This window comes from Pongo pygmaeus, chromosome 7 (genome assembly GCF_028885625.2).
Source record: "Pongo pygmaeus isolate AG05252 chromosome 7, NHGRI_mPonPyg2-v2.0_pri, whole genome shotgun sequence".
NCBI lineage: Eukaryota > Metazoa > Chordata > Mammalia > Primates > Hominidae > Pongo > Pongo pygmaeus.
In genome coordinates, this window is record NC_072380.2 from 156,148,086 (window position 1) to 156,167,467 (window position 19,382).

The 19,382-nt window shown below is 55.1% G+C and overlaps 1 protein-coding gene across 4 annotated transcripts; it reads right to left on the reverse strand.

Annotated features, from left to right (window-relative positions):
* Positions 1–4,430: 4,430 nt before the first annotated feature.
* On the reverse strand, positions 4,431–7,194 carry LY6H (lymphocyte antigen 6 family member H). Of its 4 annotated transcripts, XM_054499669.1 has the most exons (5): positions 7,085–7,194; positions 6,736–6,805; positions 6,117–6,244; positions 5,328–5,447; positions 4,431–5,009 (listed from the first exon to the last, which is right to left on the reverse strand). In XM_054499669.1, coding segments are annotated over exons 2-5 (486 nt in total). In that variant the 5' UTR covers positions 6,738–6,805; positions 7,085–7,194; the 3' UTR covers positions 4,431–4,773. The 4 variants fall into 4 exon arrangements, with proteins under 4 accessions (XP_054355644.1, XP_054355646.1, XP_054355642.1 ...); XM_054499671.2 differs by lacking the exon at positions 6,736–6,805 and having other exon boundaries at positions 7,085–7,188; XM_054499667.2 differs by lacking the exon at positions 7,085–7,194 and having other exon boundaries at positions 6,736–6,885.
* Positions 7,195–19,382: the final 12,188 nt, after the last annotated feature.

The window sequence follows — 19,382 nt, forward strand, 5'->3', positions numbered from 1 at the left end:
ACAGGGGACACTTGGGTAGAGGAGCACAGCCCAGAAACAGCTGAACGAGAAACACGACTTTACTATTCCTACGATTTCTATTCCTAGACCTCTCCACCCTACCGGCTGGCAGGAACATAGTCATAGTGACTGTAGTCCTCCATGCCTTCTTGCCCAGGGCTGTGTCTGTGCGGGGCTGTGGGCAGCAGGATGGCAAATCTGTCCACTCAGGGTGTTTGTGGAGACACCACTGGGCCCTGGACCCTCAGCCCTTGGCCAGTGCCCAGTGCACACTGGCTGCCACTAAATGGCTTCTCCTTTATCTGCGTCCTAACCCCATCCTCTGTTGGTTCTGAGGCTGCCAGGGGCCCACCTGCCCTGACCACCTTCACCCGGGGCCACTCTGAGGTCTTGGTGCTCTGGGATTGCTGCCCAGGATGCCAGGTGCAACCTCTCTCTGGGACTCATCCCAGCCTCAGCCCTCAGCAGCTCCCCTTTCCCTGCCCGGGCCAGGGAGTCTCTCATCCTGGTTAGAGGGCAGTGCCTCCCTCCCGCTCTGTATTGTGAGACAAAGTAGCGCAGGTAGGAAGCTGTGTGTGCTCATCCTGCCTGCAGGCAGGGTTTCCCGAGTCCCTGACTCGGGACTGGGTGCAGCTTGTGGAAGGATGCCCCGGAGGCCATGAGTAGGCTGCAGACTGGGTCCCCATTCTCCTGCCTGAGTCACTGGGTTTTTAGAAAGATGAGTTCAATGATCCTGACTCTTGCTTCTTCCTGCATGAAAGATAATGTTGACAGGATTTGCAATTATGCCCCTAGGATCCTTGGCCAGATGCAGCCACACACCCAGCCCTGAGGCTTTGCCCCACTGTCACGCCTGGGCATGTGTGGAGCCACTGCCCACATGCAGGTTGTGGGCTGGAACAGCTCTGGAGCAGCCTACTAGAAACTCTTGGAAAGACCCCTGGGTTGCAATCTTTAGCAAGGCTTCTGAATAAAACTAACTTCCATCCTTTAAAGCCTGATTTTTCTTGACCTGACAGTGTCTTGAGATGTTCTGAGAGATTCCTCCTCAGACTCCTCCCTCTGTCTACTGTCTGCCTCCGAGGGGCCCACAGCCAGGTGGGTGAGGCTTCTGGAAGCACCAGGACAGGGGTCCAGGGGACCTCGGTGTTCTGCCCTATCAGCCCCTCCTCTCAGGCAGCAAGCTGGCCTAGTCCACCTGCTTCAACGGAGTGGAAGACTCACAAAAAGAATTCACGAAAAAATAAAAAGCATCCACTCATCGCACCAACAATGGCCAGATAAATGTAAAGGTAAGAAGGGAAATCCCATTTGCAACACCAAAAAACCATAAATTATCCAGTAATAAGTACATCAAGGAAGGAACACAGCCCATCACTCAGTCCCACTCAGTGGGACATCGCTCAGGAGGCCGAGTGAAGAGGCCAGACACCGAGCTGCCGAGCGGGAGACTTGAAGCAGCCAAGACCGCAGCTCCTCCAACCTCACGTGCAAGAGAGAGACAGTCCCGCCGAAATGCTAAGTGTTAGCATTTTCTGCAACCGGAAAAATGGATCCCAAAACCCATCTGTAAGAATAAATTGTGAGAAGTAGCAGTATGTGTTTAAAAAGAATAACGTGGGGCCCTTGCCTTAACAAGTGTAAAATACGCCGCCCGGCTGCTATCATTGAAACAGCATCACATGTAAATGACCCGTGACGAACCGACCGGTGCAATCCCAGCGAGCAGCGGCTCAGAAACAGCCTGCCACATGTGGGAAGGCATTCTATTATAAAGGCAGCATCTCAGATCAACGGGCGAAAGGCAGGTTGTTTGATAAATGACATTGAGGAAAAGTGGCCATTTGGAAGAACCTCCTACCTCCTGCCACATTGTAAATAAACTCAAGATGGACTGGCTATGTGAATACAGTAACCAAATCTGTAAAAATATTAGAAGAAAATAAGGAACTCTTTTCCTAAGATAAAGGTAGAGGAAATTCTCCTAAGACATGAAGCCCCCACACCATAAAAGAACAATTAGTCAGATTTGACTGCATCCAATGTTAGAACATCTATAAATGCACGCTGAAAACAACACAAACAAGACACAAGCAACAGATGGCAAGGAAATATCCACACAACGTGTAACACAGGGAAGATTCGTGTCCCCAGAATATACAAAAGGGCGGTGCAAGTCAGTAGGACAAAGACAAGCACCACGATAGGAGCATGGGCAAAGGGTGTGACCAGGCGAAAGAGGAGAAGCACACGTAGCTGACACAGAAGACGTGGAGATTTTCTTTGTCCACGAGGCGGGCAAAACGTTCCTGAAGGTGAAGAACATTCATTGCTAGCAAGTGTGTCTGGAATCTTCAGAAGCAGCAACTTCATCAGATTTCCGCTCATTTATTGGCATCCATCCTACACCCATCACCACTTGAGCCCATGGAGGTATGAGGACAAGGGGGGTCACTTCAGTGTTGCTGACAATAGATATTTGAGAACAAACCCCTACACCCACTGATAAGGGAGAGTTACAAATGCACGGCTCCCTCATCCAGGGGAACCCTAAGCAGATCTTACAGCCAGTTGACCTGGACATGGGGCCCCGGGATGACATCGCCGGTAAACTGCTCAGCAGAAAGTGTTGCATAGCAGATCAATTTCTCAGCACCGTCCATGTGCCCCGCTGGACCAAGGGCTTCACGCAGACGGTGAAGTTCAGCGCTTCAAAGACAACCTGTCAGGTGGGGACCACACTTAAACTCCTTCAGAGATGGGGAAACCGACTCAGCCAACGCCGGCGGCAGCTTGGGAGCTGGCCGTCTTCCTGCCTGTCTGGCCCTGGCAGCCCCTCAGGGTGGGAAGTGAGGGAGAGGTGAGGGCATGCCCTTCTGATTGTATACGATTCTTCAAGGACGTGGGAGAATTTCACTCCTTTTTGTGTCTTTAAATACCTCTTTCAGATGATAAATTCAGCATACAAAGATGTATATGAAAACTGGCTCAAGTCTCACCCCGGTGGGACGGCGGCCTCCCTAGCTTGCCAAGGCTTCCCTCGGGGGTTCCATCGCTCCAGGGCTTCCTGCCTCCTGGGAATTCTCAGCTTCTCTGCAGTCCCTCAGCCCCCAAAACAGGAGGCACAAGCAAGAGCAGCACACTTTACTGAAGGGTGGGGTGGGGGCAGGGGAGGCATCCCAGAGCAGGTGGCCTTCTATGGAAAAGCCCCTTGGCTGTGTCCAGCAGGGAATCGGCACCAATGCCCGGGACTGCAGGCCTCCTCTCTCTTCCTGGTGTACCAGCCCTGGACCCAATTCCTCGCCATCCCTCATGCAAGGCCAGCCTTTACAGAACCACTGCTTTCCCTAAGGAGTCCAGGACCCAGCAGTGGCCACTGCTGAGATTGTGTCAGCCACAGGTGGCATGAAGCAGCAGTGGCCAGAGACCAGGCCTCAGAGAAACCCTGGGGTGCCTGCCAAGCGCTGTGTGGTAAGCCTGGGCCATGAGACGAGCCGCTGGTGGAGCATCTAGCGTGGTGGCCGGTGGGTGTGGGAGGCTGGGCTGGATGCAGGGGTACAGGGCTGAAACTGGAGCAGGAAGGATCAGGACATCACTCCAACATTCCCCAGGCCAAGTCTTCCCTGCCCCCACACCCCACGGCACCCAGTTCCTCCGGGCCAGCCCACAGACAGGTGTGGGCTTCCTCAACCCCTGGCCACAGGAAGTGGCCTCAGGAGCCCAACTCAGGGCCAGGAGTGGCTGGAGTGGATGTCCAGCGAAGAGGCAGGATGAGGGAACAGGACGACTCCACTCGGCCTGAAGCAGCCCCCAGGGGCAGAGACAGCCGGGGTGGGGGCGAGAGGAGGCCAGCATGCGTGTTCTCATCTGTGAGTCTGTGAGGGCACCGTGTGCACTGCACACTGAGCGTACAAGGGTGGGTGTGCACAGACGTGGGCATGCGCGTGTGGGTGTGGGCACGTGCACTGGGACACGCCAGTTTGTGCCAGTTATGTGCATGCCCCAGCACGTGTGCGCGGGGCACCTGGGGTGTGCGTGTGTGAAGGAGTGAGCAGGGCGGGCACGGGTGTGTGTGCACATGCTGCCTGCGTGGGCACCGTTTGTATGCTTGTCTGGGCATGAGTGTGTGTGCACACGCTGGCTGTGTGGGCACCACTGTTTGTGGGCGTGTCTGGTGTCTGTGGTGTGCTCACAGGATTCCAGTACCTCCCCCCAAGCCCATCTTGTGATCTTGCTCATCTCAGCTCTCACCCCATCACCCCAAGTGCTCCTAAACCTCACCAGGACCGAGCAGCCCCAGCACAAGCACCCAGCACCCCAGTGCCCTAAGCCCACCCTGCCCCCAGCCCCTCCGCTCCCTCAGCACCTCATTCCCAGCTCTCTGCCAGGAACCCTTTCCCGCCCCCGACACCCAGGCTCAGACCCGGGTCTCAGGACTCAAAAGTGACTTTATTTCTCCGTAGAAGACGCCCTTCCAGCTGGGCTGTTGCTTCACTTCCCCTCCGGGACCTGGGGGTCCCCCCGGGTCCCCCCCACCCTCATCCCCAGGCCTCCTGCCCAGATGGCCTGGTTTCCTGGAGATGTCCAGCTGCCCGGGACTCAGAACTGGCGGAGAGACAGGGAGGCTTCACGTCGAGGGAGGAGTGAGAGCCACAGGCCACAGCCACGGAGCTGGGCCAAGGCTGCCCCCAGCCCCAGCCACGCCAGGCTGGGGAGGGGGCAGCCACAGGCTCAGGGGAGCAAGCTCAGAAGCTCCGTGGGAAGCAGGAGACCTCAGGGCCCAGCCCAGAGGAGAGCGGGCCCCAGGCTGAGCAGGAGCCCCCCAGCCAGGGCCCAGGGGCTGTGCCCTGCCCCTGCCGCCCCATTGCACAAATCCTTCTCGCAGCAGTCCACGTCGACCTTTAAGATCCCAGAGTTAATAAACCCCATCAGATAGTCTGAGAAAAAGTGTCGCTTAACAAAGTCGCAGGAGGAGGCACACATCTTGTTCACCGAGTGATCCTTCCTGCCTGGGAAGAGAAAGCATGGCCTGGGACGGGGGCTCCTCCTGGGCCCTCTCCGCCTCATCCCGAGGACCCAGCCCAGGCCCCTCCGGGTCAGCTCAGGGCCCCAGATAGGCAGAGCCGAGTCCCTCCAGCCTCCCACGCTGGCCCCAACTAGATGAAAAGGGCCACCAAGGAGCCAGGGAGGGACAGCAGGTCAGTATCCTGCCTGCAGCCCCACGCTCTCACTCTCGTCCCAGGCCAGAGGGGCTCAGAGGACACCTCTGACCTCTCTCAAGAGCCTGGCTTTCAGCACATTCCCCACCACCCTAAGTCCCAACTTACTGCTGCTGGGATCGGTGATTCGGACACTGGCACACACCGTGTCGGACGGCTGGCACTGCTTTGGGGTGCAATGGCTGGAGTTGGTGGTCAGGGTGCAGTCCTGGCACCACAGGCCATGAGCTGGGCAGGGCATGGGGAGGAGGGTGACCAGAGGCCCTGGGGTCCAAACCAGGCAGCCCCCTGCGTCCCTCACCCATTCCCCTGCTGCAGGCACTCCTGGGAGAGCCCTACCCCACAGGAGTGAGCAGGCCCCCATGACCTCTGGAGGGGGAGCAGAGGCCCTGGAACAACTGTGCCCCATCCTGGCAGTTTGAGGGGAGCCCCTATGGCCCCTCCCTGGCCCCCATGCACGTGCGTGCACACACACACACACACACACACAAACACACACACGGGCTATAGAGACCCCACACCGACAGTGCCCCCCTCACACTCCCGCCCCGCCTCACATATCCCCCCCAGAGGTCTGTGGGTTCCAAGCTGTGAAGGACCAAACTGGATTTGAAAGGAGGCCCGGGAGGCTCTCAGAGGTGATGGAGGACCAGGGGCTTCCGTGCGGGGCCAGCCGCCCACCAGTTCCAGGCCCTGGAGGAAGAGCGCTGGAGAGAGCCCAGTGCCGGGGCAGAGGGGCCGAGGGCCGGGCTGGGGTCGCAGGGGTCCCGGAGGGGGCGTGGGCTCTATGGGAAGTGCGGTGGGAACCGTCAGAGGGTGGCAGCCCCACACCCGGCTCTCCCGCGGCGCCTCGGGCTCTCCCGGGCACCTGACCCAGCCCGCGGGCCCCCTACTCACCGGGCGCCGAGCACAGCAGGACGGCCAGCAGCGCCAGGCCGAGGCCCTTCATGGCTGCAGGCAGCATGCTCCGGGTGGGCCTGGGGGCGGCGCGGGGGCTTGGGGCGCGGGTCCTCTGGGGCGCAAGCCTGGAGGGGAGAAGCATCGGTCAGGAGACCTCAAAGATCCTCTCCTTTCCCAGCCTCAGGATGCAACCTTCTCCTCGGAATCCAAGGCCGGGGTCCGCCCGGAGCTCGCAGAGCCCCACCCCCAGCCCCTTCTCCAGAGCGTCCGCCGTCACAGCATCCCCGCCGCCGGGAGATGTCTGGCCTCTGGGGCGAGGTGACAGCTCGTGACGCCCCCGCCCCGAGCCGGCACCTGTGTGGGGGAGCGGGGGGGGGGCGTCCTCTTCTCCCCGGGGAGCTGCAGGTGCGTCCGGACAGGAAAGAGCAGCAGGGGCGGGAGCTGGTGGGACCTGCCACTGGGGGGAGGGGCGCGTGCCAGGTCCCCACCCCCACCCCTGGGCTGGGGGGCCGGGAACCCCGGGCCGAGTCCCCTCCCTTGGCCTTCCGCGCGCGCCTCGGCGCTCACCGCGGATGGGGCGTGGAGCGCGGGCCTCGGGGCCGGGGGGCTCACTCACATCCCGGGGGTGTCCGCACTCCGGGCTCGGGCGGCGTGCGCGGCGCGGGGAGCTGTGCCCTTCGGTCTCCCTGCGGACCGGAATCCGGGCGCAGCCTCGTCTTTCGGGGAACGCAGCCGCAGACGCGGACCCCGCGCGAGGGGCGGGGCGGAACCGGGGCGGGGGCCGCGCGGGGGGCGGGGGCGGCTGGGAGACGCGCGGGGCGGGGGGCGCCCGGGGCTCGCGGCCCCCACGCAGGTAGCTGGCCCGGGCCCTCCGCGTCCCTTGCTCGCGCGCGCTCGCTCCCTCTGGTTCCCGCTCCCTCCCTCGCGGCGCCCCCTGCTCCTCCCCAGCCTCCGCGGCCCCCTACCCAGGCGTGGGCAGGATCCCTTCCCCCTCTGCTTGGCTGAGATCCCCTTGGAATTTCTCGGAAGAACGTTTACTGCGAAAGGAAGCAAAATGCACAAAGACGCAGAGAGGGGGAGGTACCCGGCGCGGCCCCTCGCGCAGGTCCCGGTTCGCAGACCCCTGGGGTCAGACTCCGGCCCTGGGGCCCCGCCCTCCCCCTCCTCCCGCCCCTCCCCAACCTCATCCCCGTTCCCCCGTTTCCAGTGGCTCCAGGCGGTTCTTCTCCCCTGAGCATCCATGAAGACCCCCACCAGAAGCCGCAGCCCTAGGGGCTTCTGTCGCCAAACACTCCCACACTCGGAGGTAAAGGTACAAATCCTGGCCAGAGCGTCTGAGCCTTGGACCCGTTTCTCGGCTTCCTTGGCCTTCCCGCCCTGCCCTCCAGCTCCCGAAAAGCTGTGCCTTTGCACGTGTCCCTGTGCCTGAAATCCGCCTCCCCGGGGCACTGGGGAAGCCCCGATCTGCCATCGTGCCTTTGGTCCTGTCCCCTTTCATTTGACCTGAAAATATTTACTGCATGCTCCCTGCTGCCCTAGCCCTGCCCTGAGCCCTGGGAAAGGGCATGAGGAGAGAGACCTGGTTTCTGCCCTCCTGACTCTCACCTTCCACAAATGGTGATCCCTACTGCAGCATATCTTTGCAGGATGTGACAGTCAGAGCTAACATTTATTGAGCATGTGCTATGGATTCCACCTGTTCTAGACACTTCATATTTATTATCTCGTTGTAGTCTCACCACAGCCCTGCTGTGCAGATAGTATCACTTCCATCTCACAGATGAGAAGAGTCGCACGGAAAGGCGGAGCTCCCTGCTCAGGGTCACACGGTGACGCAGGTGACAGGTGACCCAGCTGAAGTGGGAACCCAAGCAGCTCGGGCTACAGGGACTGCACACCTCTGCTCCATTGCGGCTCCAGAAGGATGACGGCAAGGACGAGATGGACAAGAGACCACCACAGGAGCGTGCTTTGCCTCAGGGTCAGGGAAAGCTTCTCCTAGGACCTGATATTTTAGCCGAGAACTGAATGAGGAGTTGCGATTCATAAGGTGCAGAGGGCAAGAGCTAGATCAAGGTTCAAACACAGTTCTTTTCAAAACATACAGAGCTCGCAAGAAAGTAAAAGAAATCTGAGTCCATAAAGAAAGAAGTAAATAGAATAATGGACTCCCAAAGTCTGCCCACTGAGCAGGAGGCAGATGTGAAACTCACAGTGGTCCTGGGCAGACCTGGACCCCCACGGGGTCTGAGGTCCCGGAAGCAGAGCCTGAGGCAGGGATTCCAGAGCAAGCCATTTGTTTGGAGGTAGGGGTAGCAGCCCTGGGGAGTGGGGAAGTGGTCCAGGGTGGGGAAGGAGGCTGGCAAGCATGCGGCACTCAGCAAACCCCCCGGGGGGGACCTGGAGCCTGACCCCAGAGAGGGACTCTGGGAAGTGGTGTAAACTGTGAGCCTCAGGTGAGCTCACCCATGGGATGAGGGAACAGGTATTTTCACAGCGACGCCTGTGAGTCATTGATTGAGGGTTGCCCCGAGGGGTGCATTCTCCTGCACCCTCCACTTGGCACCCACACAGAGCCCTCCGGGGAGCCAGGGTGGTCCCAGGTCAGCAGCATCCCTGCTTGCAAAAGCAAAACCAATGATGAATACTCTCCGGAGAAAGCAATCCCCAACTTAGGGACTGGGGTTCCCACAGATTTAACTGAAACAAATATGAGTTCAAAATGAAAAATCAGCCCATATCTAAAGAAAGCAAGCCTCCAAGTGAGACTCAGCTGACAGTGACGAGCAACAGATTTAAATCACCACAAACTTTCTAAATGGAAAATATCAAATATAGGATATAAAATTAACCTATTTGTTAGGCTTAAGATACATTAAAATAAGGAACAAAGCACTATGAAACCAATCACCATGCTTATCAGAAAAAAAATAGAACCTCTAGAAATGAAAAACTTTTCATTGAAATAAAAAGGTCAGCAGAAACCTTGAAAGAATTACGGTAACTGAAAGAAGCCAGTCACAAGAAAACACATTGTGTGGTTTTCTTTTTATGAAATGTCCAGAATAAACAATCCAAGAGAGAGAGAAGGTAGCTTAGTGGTTGCCTTGTGCTAGAAGGGTGGGATAGGGGAATCAGTTCCTCCTTAGGAACTGGTAATAGGCACTACTAATAAATAAAGTGATAAAATCACTCATTTGGGAGTGATGAAAATGTTCTAAAAATAGTGATTATGGTCACGCAACTCTATGAATATACTACAGACCCCTGGCTTGTATATTTAAAAGGGTAAATGTTATGGTGTGTGAATGATATCTCAATAAAGGTGTTTAAAAAAATACTCAGCAAACAGATTACACAGCAAATTAGACACAATTGAAGAGGGAATTCATAAACTAGAAGATAAATCTTTTAAAAATTACCAAAAATGTAGCAAAAGGATAAGGAAATAGAAAATAGGAAAAATAAGTTAAGAAACATAAAAGATGGTGTTTTTCTGATGCCCACTTAAGTCTGAGCAAGAAAAGAAGAAAAGAAAAAACTAAAACAAAATAAAACAAAAAGATGGTGTGCAGAGAGCTTATGGAAGTCTGGTTGAAATCTCAAAGGAAAGAGAGTCAATCATTGAAGAAGTTATGCCTGAGAATATTTCAGAACTGATAAAAAATAAGTATGCACAGAGAGGCACAACACAGACTAAATAAAATAAAGAAAAATAAAGTTTAGATGACAGAGTGAAATTGCAGATCTTTAAGCCAGCCAAAAAGAAAAGGAAGATCAGCTCCCAGGAAACAGCAATAAGATTGCCAGCAGAATTCCAGGAGCCCCAGTGACAGCCAAAGGAGAGGAAAATCGGATCTGTAAAGGGCTCAGAGGGAAATAACTGTCACCAAGAACTTGATATATTTTCCAAAAATAAGTGTAAAAATAGAATTTTCAGAAAATTAAAAGTTTAGAAAACAACTCAATAGCAAGAAAACAAATAGGCCAATTAAAAAATGAGCCAGAAGCGGAATAAACCTTTCTCAAAGGAGGACATACAATGCCATCAGGTGTATGAAAAAAACATTCAGCATTATAATCATCAGGGAAATGCAAATTAAAATCACAAGGAGAGATCACCTCCTGCCTGTTTGAATGCCTGTCATCAAAAAGACAGAAATAACAATTTTTGGTGAGGATGTGGAGAAAAGAGAACCCTTGTGCACTGTTGGTGGGAATGTAAATTAGCGCAGCCATTAGGAAAAGCAGTATGGAAGTTCCTGAAACAATTGAACATTGAGCTACCTTGCCACCCAGCACTTCCAGTTCTGGGTATATAGCCAGACAAATAGAAATCAGTATCCTGAAGAGAGGCCTGCACGCCCATATCCATTGCAGCATTATTCTTAACAGCCAAGACATGGAATCCACTTGTGTCCATCAGCAGATGAATGGAAAAAAGAAAAAGTGAGAGAGAGAAAGAGAGATAGATTAGATAAATATAAGCCAGGCTCGGTGGTTCACACTTGTAATGCCAGCTGATTTTTGTGTGTGTGTGGGGGGCGCTGAGGCGGGGGGATCACCTGAGGTCAGGAGTTCAAGACCAGCCTGGCCAACATGGCGAAACCCTATCTCTACAAAAAATACAAAAATTAGCCAGGTGTGGTGGCACGTGCACCTGTAATCCCAGCTACTAGGGAGGCTAAGGTAGAAGAATCGCTTGAACCCGGGAGGCAGAGGTTGCAGTGAGCCAAGATCACGCCACTGCACTTCAGCCTGGGCGACAGAGTGAGACTGTCTCAAAAATAAATAAATAAATAATTAAAAATAAAAATATGAGATAGATGTAGATCTATGAGGTGTTAAAATAAAGATTATGAAACTGATGGGATGCACTCTTTGTGGCAATAATATTCCAGATTATAAATAAGACCTAAGGCTGTGACAGGCAGGGGTTAAGTCACGCACCCCTAAACTTAAAGAATAAACTATATTCTAACCATGAGGATTTTTCTTTTTCTCTAGCAGCTAAACAAACACTGGCCACAAAAAAAATGATATATGTGTGAGGTGATGAATATGTTAATTAGCTTAATTTAATCATTATATAATGTATACATTTATCAAAACATCACATTGTACCCCATAAATATGTATAATTATTGTGTGTCAAACTTTTTTTAACTTTAGATAAATTTTTTCAGATGAGTAAAAATCAGAGACATTTAGAGAGTTTACCACTAACAGCCCTTCCTTAAAAGACTGTACTTAAGAAGAAAATTTGTCGCAGAGAGGTTAGGGCCAGGTATGGTGGCTCACACCTGCAATCCCAGCACTTTGAGAGGACTAGGTGAAAGGATCACTTGAGGCCAGGAGTTTGAGACCAGCCTGGGAAACATAAGGAGACTCCATCTCTACTAAAAGTTTCAAAATTAGCTGGGTGTGGTGGTGCACACCTGTAGTCTCAGCTACTCAGGAGGCTGAGGTGGGAAGATTGCTTGAGCCCAGGAGGTTGAGGATGCAGTGAGCTGTGATCGCACCACTGCACTCCAGCCTGAGGAACAGAGCAAGACCCTGTCTCAAAAAAAAAAGTACCTGGCCAGGCGCAGTGGCTCACACCTGTAATCCCAGCACTTTGAGAGGCTGAGGCGGGGGGCGGGGGGATCACTTGAGGTCAGGAGTTTGAGACCAGCCTGGCCAACATGGTGAAACCCCATCTCTACTAAAAATACAAAAATTAGCTGGGCGTGCACAGTGGCTCACGCCTGTAATCCCAGCACTTTGGGAGGCCGAGGCGGGTGGATCACGAGGTCAGGAGATCGAGACCATCCTGGCTAATATAGTGAAACCCCGTCTCTACTAAAAATACAAAAAAATTAGCCAGGCATTGTGGTGGGCGCTTGTAGTCCCAGCTACTTGGGAGGCTGAGGTAGGAGAATGGCGTGAACCCGGGAGGCAGAGCTTGCAGTGAGCCGAGATCGCACCACTGCACTCCAGCCTCTGTCTCAAAAAAAAAAAAAATTAGGCGGGCATGGTGATGTGCACCTGTAGTCCCAGCTACTCAGGAGGCTGAGGCAGGAGAAGTGCTTGAACCTGGGAGGTGGAGGTTACAGTGAGCCGAGATTGCACCACTGCCCTCCAGGCTGGATAACAGAGCGAGACTCCATCTCAAAAAAAACAAAACAAAACAATTACATGAGTGGACCTTTGAGAAGGCAGGCTGCCTTCTGCCATGGTGGGCTTCATCCGTTCAGCAGAAGGCCTGGATAGAATGAAAGACTGGCCTCCCTGTGGTAGAGTCCTTGGACTCGAATGGCACGTCAGCTCTTCCTGGGTTTCCAGCCTGCTGGCCCTGCAGGTTTTAGACTTGCCAGCCTCCTTCATCCTGGAAGCCAATTTTCAAAAACCTCTCTGCACATGTGTGTCCCGTTGGTTCTGTTCTCTGATCAATGCAAGGAGGGCCCTACAGCAGAGGGCTTGCCAGCCACTCAGGGGAGTTGCGGCTCTGGGCCCCTTTCTTCCATCCCCCTGGTCCTGCCCTCCATATCAAAAGACAACTGGCCAGAGAGAAAAGCTTGGGAATGGCTTTGAGGTACACAATCAAAGACGTCTGCAGAAATGGGAAATGCAGAGGGTTGAAGAGAGGGACGGACACTGTTGATCGACATCTCAGAAGATCCTCTGACTGCCTTATGGAGAATGGACTGGAAGCTTCTAGAACAGAACAGGGAAGCTGGTGAGGAGGACATGGCTCAGACCAGGGCAATGGCCATGGAAATGGCCATGGAAGTGGGTGGGCTTGCAAGGCTTGGTGATGTCTCTGTGCAGGACGCCTGCCTCCCGGGCCGGGAGCTGGGGATGCAGATGGGCCGAGGGTGTGGGGCTGGGAGGAATGGTCACTAGAGTGGTGTGTGAAGCACTTTCTTAAGTCAGAGATGCCTGGGAGGCCTCCAGCAAGAGAACTCAAGGACATCAGGGTTGCAGAAGAGAAGCCTTGGCTGGAGACAAAGACGTGGGCATTGCTAGCACAAGGAAGAGAGCAGACACGATTGTCTAGGGAGGAAGTGGAGAGGGGAAGGAAGATCGTCTAGGGAGGAAGTGGGGAGGGGAAGGAAGGTCGTCTAGGGAGGAAGTGGGTAAGGAAGGTCGTCTAGGGAGGAAGTGGGGAGGGGAAGGAAGGTCGTCTAGGGAGGAAGTGGGGAGGGGAAGGAAGGTCGTCTAGGGAGGAAGTGGGTAAGGAAGGTCGTCTAGGGAGGAAGTGGGGAGGGGAAGGAAGGTCGTCTAGGGAGGAAGTGGAGAGGGAAGGAAGGTCGTCTAGGGAGGAAGTGGGGAGGGGAAGGAAGATCGTCTAGGGAGGAAGTGGGGAGGGGAAGGAAGGTCGTCTAGGGAGGAAGTGGAGAGGGAAGGAAGGTCGTCTAGGGAGGACGTGGGGAGGGGAAGGAAGGTCGTCTAGGGAGGACGTGGGGAGGGGAGGGAAGGTCGTGTAGGGAGGAAGTGGAGAGGGGAGGGAAGGTCGTGTAGGGAGGAAGTGGAGAGGGGAAGGAAGGTCGTCTAGGGAGGAAGTGGAGAGGGGAAGGAAGGTCGTCTAGAGAGGAAGTGGAGAGGGAAAGAAAGAGGTCCCCAGGCCCACTCCTGGAGGTGCTGGCCATGGGGTCCTGCCTTGAGTAGCAGATGGCACGGGCTCTTCTTGCCAAGGGTGCAGCACGAGTCAGGCCCTGAGATCGGTGCCTGAGGCCCACCACAGCTGTGAGCCTGCTCCATGTGACACTGACCACGCAGGGCTGAGTCTCGGGGCTGCCCTCAGGCTAGGGTGCTCTCCGTCATGCACATAGGTTGGCTGGAATCCCAGCAAGGGTTCACATTCTGGGCCCTTCCCATCTCTGCTCCTCTTCTTCCTGCCAAGCCACCTCCCTCCCCTTTATCCAAGCCACTCCCAAGGGTCCCAGAGCCATCTCTTCCCAGGCAGGGCCCACAGGTGTCCTCCGGCAAAGCCCCACTGAGCCTCCTGCTTCCAAAGCACTCCCTCTTCCCTCCTCCAACCCCACCTCACCCTGCACCCCTCTAACTCCTTCTCAGCTTCTCCTCTAGGCCTAAATGTTCCCTCTGACCCCCAGATCGGGTGTGTGGAGGGCACAGGGGCTCTGGGGAGCACAGGAGCATGAGGGGACACAGGGGCTCTGGGAGGCCACAGGGGTGCAGCCCCTCCATGTGGATCTTGTCCCACCAGGGACCGTCAGCTCCCTGCAGGTGGGTATCTTGTGGACGTTGCTGCCACCGGCATCCAGGGCAGGTCCCAACGCAGAGCCCCTGGCTGCACTGACGCCTCTCCCGGTTCCATTCCTGCTCATCATCCTCCTGCTCACCCTCCCTGGGTCCAGGGTCAAGGCCATAAAGGAAGAGGCCTGAAGAGAAAGTTTTACCGGGACCAGCCACAGTCTCACACCTGCTCCCACACCTGCCACTTCCTCCTGTATCTCCACCACCCCCTACCCCACACCTTCCTCCCTCTCAGCCCTGGCTCATGCAGTTCCTCCCTCTGCAACATCCTCCCCTCCAGAGCCAGGACACAGGGAGCTCCTCCCAGCCTGTCCTTTCCTTATGCACTGAAGAGTCCCCAGCACGCCCTCCGGTGGCCTGGGCACACAGTGAGGGTCGGATCTCAGGCTCCTGCATCCTCCCCGAATGTCCCATCCCTCTCAGAACCTCACACACGGACAGTCAGCCTAACTGTGGGCCTCTCTGTGCCACCTGACCATGAGCCAGCACCAGGCACCTGGCTCCATCCCCTGGAAAGGGGCTGTGAGGATGGGTGACGCAGTGAGAGACCTGGGCGGTCAGAGACGTGGTTGGAGAAGGCCCCTCCTGGGGGACACTGAGCCAGGCCTGAGGACTCTGTGGGTCCTGGAAGGAGGAGAGAACAAGGGATGGAGCCAAGTGAGGGCGGGGTAAGGGGGATGGAGGACGGGGGGCAGCTGAGATCACAGCAGTGGCAGAGATGGCTCAGGCTGTGTGCCGGGAAAGGGGCAAGATTTTATACTGAAGGCCACAGGGACCAGGGAAGTGTTTGAGGCAGGGAGGTATTTGGGTCCAGCCGTGCTCGCCTGTGTTTGATGTGTCCGTTTCAAATTTCACACTGCCTTTGCCATGGGGCAGCGGACAAGCACAGGTGCCCTGGCACAAGGCTGGCCTCTGCGTCTCTTAGCTGGACCCAGAGTCCCTGTATAAGAGTGGGGGACTGTGGGTGGCACTCAGTAGGTGTCCCCGTACAATAGTGTGGGGGCTGTGGGTGGCACTCAGTGGTGGTCCCTGCTGACCACAGCCAGACTAATCCTAGAATAGGAATCTGTGCCAAGTTACCCTTCAGAGACTTGAAAGGTCCCTGCCAGGCCTAGAGCAAGGCAGGCCCTACCTTCCAGTGTCTAGGCCTGTGGGATGGTGGACAGGCTCCAGGGGCCCCCAGTGCTCCACGCCCCTGCGGCTCTCACCCTCAGGGAATCCCCTCCTCTTTCACACAGGCTGCACCTGCCAACTTACTTCTGATGAAGCTAGCACAGCAGAGTGACGGGATGTGGCTCCCGAGATCCAGTTATAAAGCCTGTGGCTCTGTCTTTGCTGTGCTCTCTGGCTCTCTGGCATCCTGGGGGGTGCTGGCTGCTGTGCTGGGAGGAAGTCCTGTGGACAAGCCCAGGTGACAGTGATGAGGGGCTGAGTCGACAGCTGTGCAAGTGAGCTGGGGAGCAGATCCCCTAAGCTGAGCCTTCAGATGAGCCTGCAGCCCCAACCCGAAGGCTCGGCACAACCCACGGGAGACGGCAAGCCAGAGCTACCACAGAGCCTGGATTCCCGCCCCACAGACACTGAGAGAATAAACTGTGTGGTTTAAGTCCCTGTGTTTTGGGGCAATTTGCCACACACTAAAAGACAGCACAGGGGGGTAGGGCCTGGCTTGTGCATAACCTGGGATGGGGCAGGGGGTGCCAGGACACCCAGAGAGTCATGTCTAAGCGGAGGCAGAGCCTACAAATGCCAGAGGCTGAGACCTGGCTCTGGGCTGCTCTTGGAGCAGAGACCCGGCTCTCCCCACACTGGGCTCGGTTGCCAGGGAGACGGAGATTCCTAACCCGGTTTCCAGGCTACTCTGCTGTCCTCCCCATGCACGTGGGTCGGTTTCACCCTATCAGGATTTTTGCAAACAAGAATAACAACCGTGGTCATGATTAGCAGAAGAAAGGTCTTTAATGACACAGAGCAAACCAATGTCAAGGTGTGGCCCTGGCCCTTTCAGTTTGCACAGCCCTGCAAGGAGCTGGGGACAGGAGCCACACCTTCCTCCTGGCCCAGATACCTGTTTCCAGGGACGTAGGGCAGCGACAGGGTGACGGGGCTGCCTGGACACCCTGTCTGGGGATACTCCAACAAGCACCCTGCAACCGTGGCCCAAGCCTCCTTTCTATGCTCAAGGTCTGGCAGTGATTGGCACGCCAGCTGTTCACACCGCAGAACTACCTCCCAGAGGCAAGGCAGGGCCAGAACCAGGGGCAGTGTGAGAGGCCGCTGCTCTTGGGCCTTTGGCTTCAGGCATCTGGGAGCACTGAGGCCGACAGATGCAGAGGGGACAGGCCATGGTGGAGGCGTGGGGGCGAGCCCACCAGACAGGTGCCGCACAGCTCCCTGTCTTGAGTTTTAGCCACCACTGTCAGCACCCTCCGTGCTGCTGGAGGTGCGACCTGGGCAAGTCTCAGAGAAGATGCACCTGTCCCGAGGGCTTGCACCTGAGTTACAGAGAAGAAGGCATTTCCCAAAAGACAGGCCCTACCCTCCAAGAGGGTCTACTAGGGTAGGAAAGAGACACTCTCATGCACACAATAAGCATTTGCTGAGGAGCTGTGGTGCTCAGATAAGGAGAAAAGCCCCTGATCCCCGAGGGCTTCCAGGACAGTGGGGGAGGCAGTGTGCGGTGTGGGGCCCCATGGAGACGTCCATGGCCCAGCTCCCAGTACCCGCGAATGCGGCCTTACGGAAAAAAGGGTCTTTGCAGATATAGTTAAGGATCTCAAGATCATCCTGCATTTGGGCTGGGTCCTAAATCCAGTGACAAGGGTCCTTACAAGAGACAGAAGAGGAGAGGAGCACAGAGGAGGAGGCCACATGACCCCAGAGCAGATTGGAGTTGTGGCCACAGGCCAAGGAACCCTTCAAGCCACAGAAGCTGGAATTCAGGGGAGGATCCTGCCCGAGACCCTTCAGAGGAAATGAAGTCCTGCTGAAACCTTAACTTCAAACTTCTGGCCTCCAAAACCACAAAAGAATACATTTCTGGGCTGGGCGCGGTGGCTCACGCCTATAATCCCAGCACTTTGGGAGGCTGAGGCGGGTGGATCACGAGGTCAGGAGATCGAGACCATCCTGGCTAACACGGTGAAACACTGTCTCTACTGAAAATACAAAAAAATTAGCCAGGCGTGGTGGCGGGCACCTGTAGTCCCAGCTACTTGGGAGGCTGAGGCAGGAGAATGGCGTGAACCCAGGAGGTGGAGCTTGCAGTGAGCCGAGATCGCGCCACTGCACTCCAGCCTGGGCGACAGAGCGAGACTCCATCTCAAAAAAAAAAAAAAAAAAAGAATACATTTCTGATGTTTTAAGCCGCGAAGTTTGTGGAGAGCTCTCACAACATCCCCAGGGGCCCGAGCCATCACCTCTGGCACTGGGTCCTCTTCAGGCTGACTCCTGTGTCCTCTGACATGACCCTGTGGCTTCCCCCAACACATGATGAACAATTTCAAGAACACAGGACAAATGGAAAGAAGTTTACAATGAACACCCGTATACCTGGCACCTGGATCCTACAGTTCATATGTTGTTACATTTGCTTTATCATATATTCACCCCAACCCATCTCCTATTCTTGATGGACCTCAAAGTAAGCTGTAGCCACCTGCACGCTTCCCACAGAGACTCTAGCTTACACTTCATAACTACCTAACATATCATCCATTACGTTTAGAGGCGAAACCACATTCAGTGAAATGCATGCACCTTGAGGGTGCCATTCCATAGTTCTGACAAATGCATACACCCATGTAACCCAAACCCCTAACAAAATATAGACATGGCTAACCCCCCAACCCACATCCTCCCCTGCCCAGCTCCAGTCAAACCCCATCTCCTCCCTTCTGCAAAGGCAACAACTGTTCTGAAACTTTTAAAACCATAGGTTACTTTGGCCTGCTCTAGAACGTCACATAAGTCAAACCATGTGGTCCATATTCTTTCCTGCAAGCTCCTTGTGATGCATGCGGCCAGGGTCCTGGCAGTTTGTTCCCTTGCACGGTTGAGTGGCGTCCCACGCGTGAGCGTTCCACGCATGAGCGTTACAACATTTGCTTATCCACTTCCTTGTTGGTAGAACCTAGGCTGTGTGCCGTGTTTGGCTCGGGTACATTCCTGAGTCCTGCATTCTCTTGGGTAAATAGTGGGGTACAGAGTTGCTGTGTCCAGAGTTGCTGTGTCCAAAGGTCAAGTAAATTGTTCTCTAAGAAATTGCCAGGCCAGGCGCGGTGGCTCACGCCTGTAATCCCAGCACTTTGGGAGGCCGAGGTGGGCAGATCACCTGAGGTCAGGAGTTCGAGACCAGCCTGGTCAACGTGGTAAAACCTCATCTCTACTAAAAATACAAAAATTAGCCAGGCATGGTGACACATCTGTAATCCCAACTACTCAGGCGGCTGGGGCAAGAGAATCACTTGAACCTGGGAGGCGGAGGTTGCAGTGAGCCGAGATTGTGCCACTGCACTCCAGCCTGGGTGATGAGAGTGAAACTCCATCTAAGAAAGAAAGAAGGAAGGAAGGAAGGAAAAGAAGAGAAAAGAAAAGAGAGACAGAGAGAGAGGGAGGAAAGAGAGAGAAAGAAAGAGAGAGAGAGAAAGAAAGAAATGGCCAGACTTTTTCCAGAGCAGCTGTCCCACCTCATACTCCCACAGCACGTGCACAGACCAGCTGCCGCACCTCACACAGACACGTGGTGCTGAGCTGCCACGGCCCTGAGCACTCCCAGGCCATCCCACACACTTGGAGTCTGACATTCTGTTATTGGATGGGAGGTCTTGACTGTGAGTTGTCCAGGTTCTTGGCGTGTTGAACAAAGAATTGAACAAAACGCACAAACAAAACAACGAAAGAAGGAAGCATCGAAAGAAGCAACGAAAGCACAGATTCATTGACTGGAAAGTGCACTCCGCGGATGGGAACGGCTGGAGCAAGATTGACTGGAAAGCGCACTCC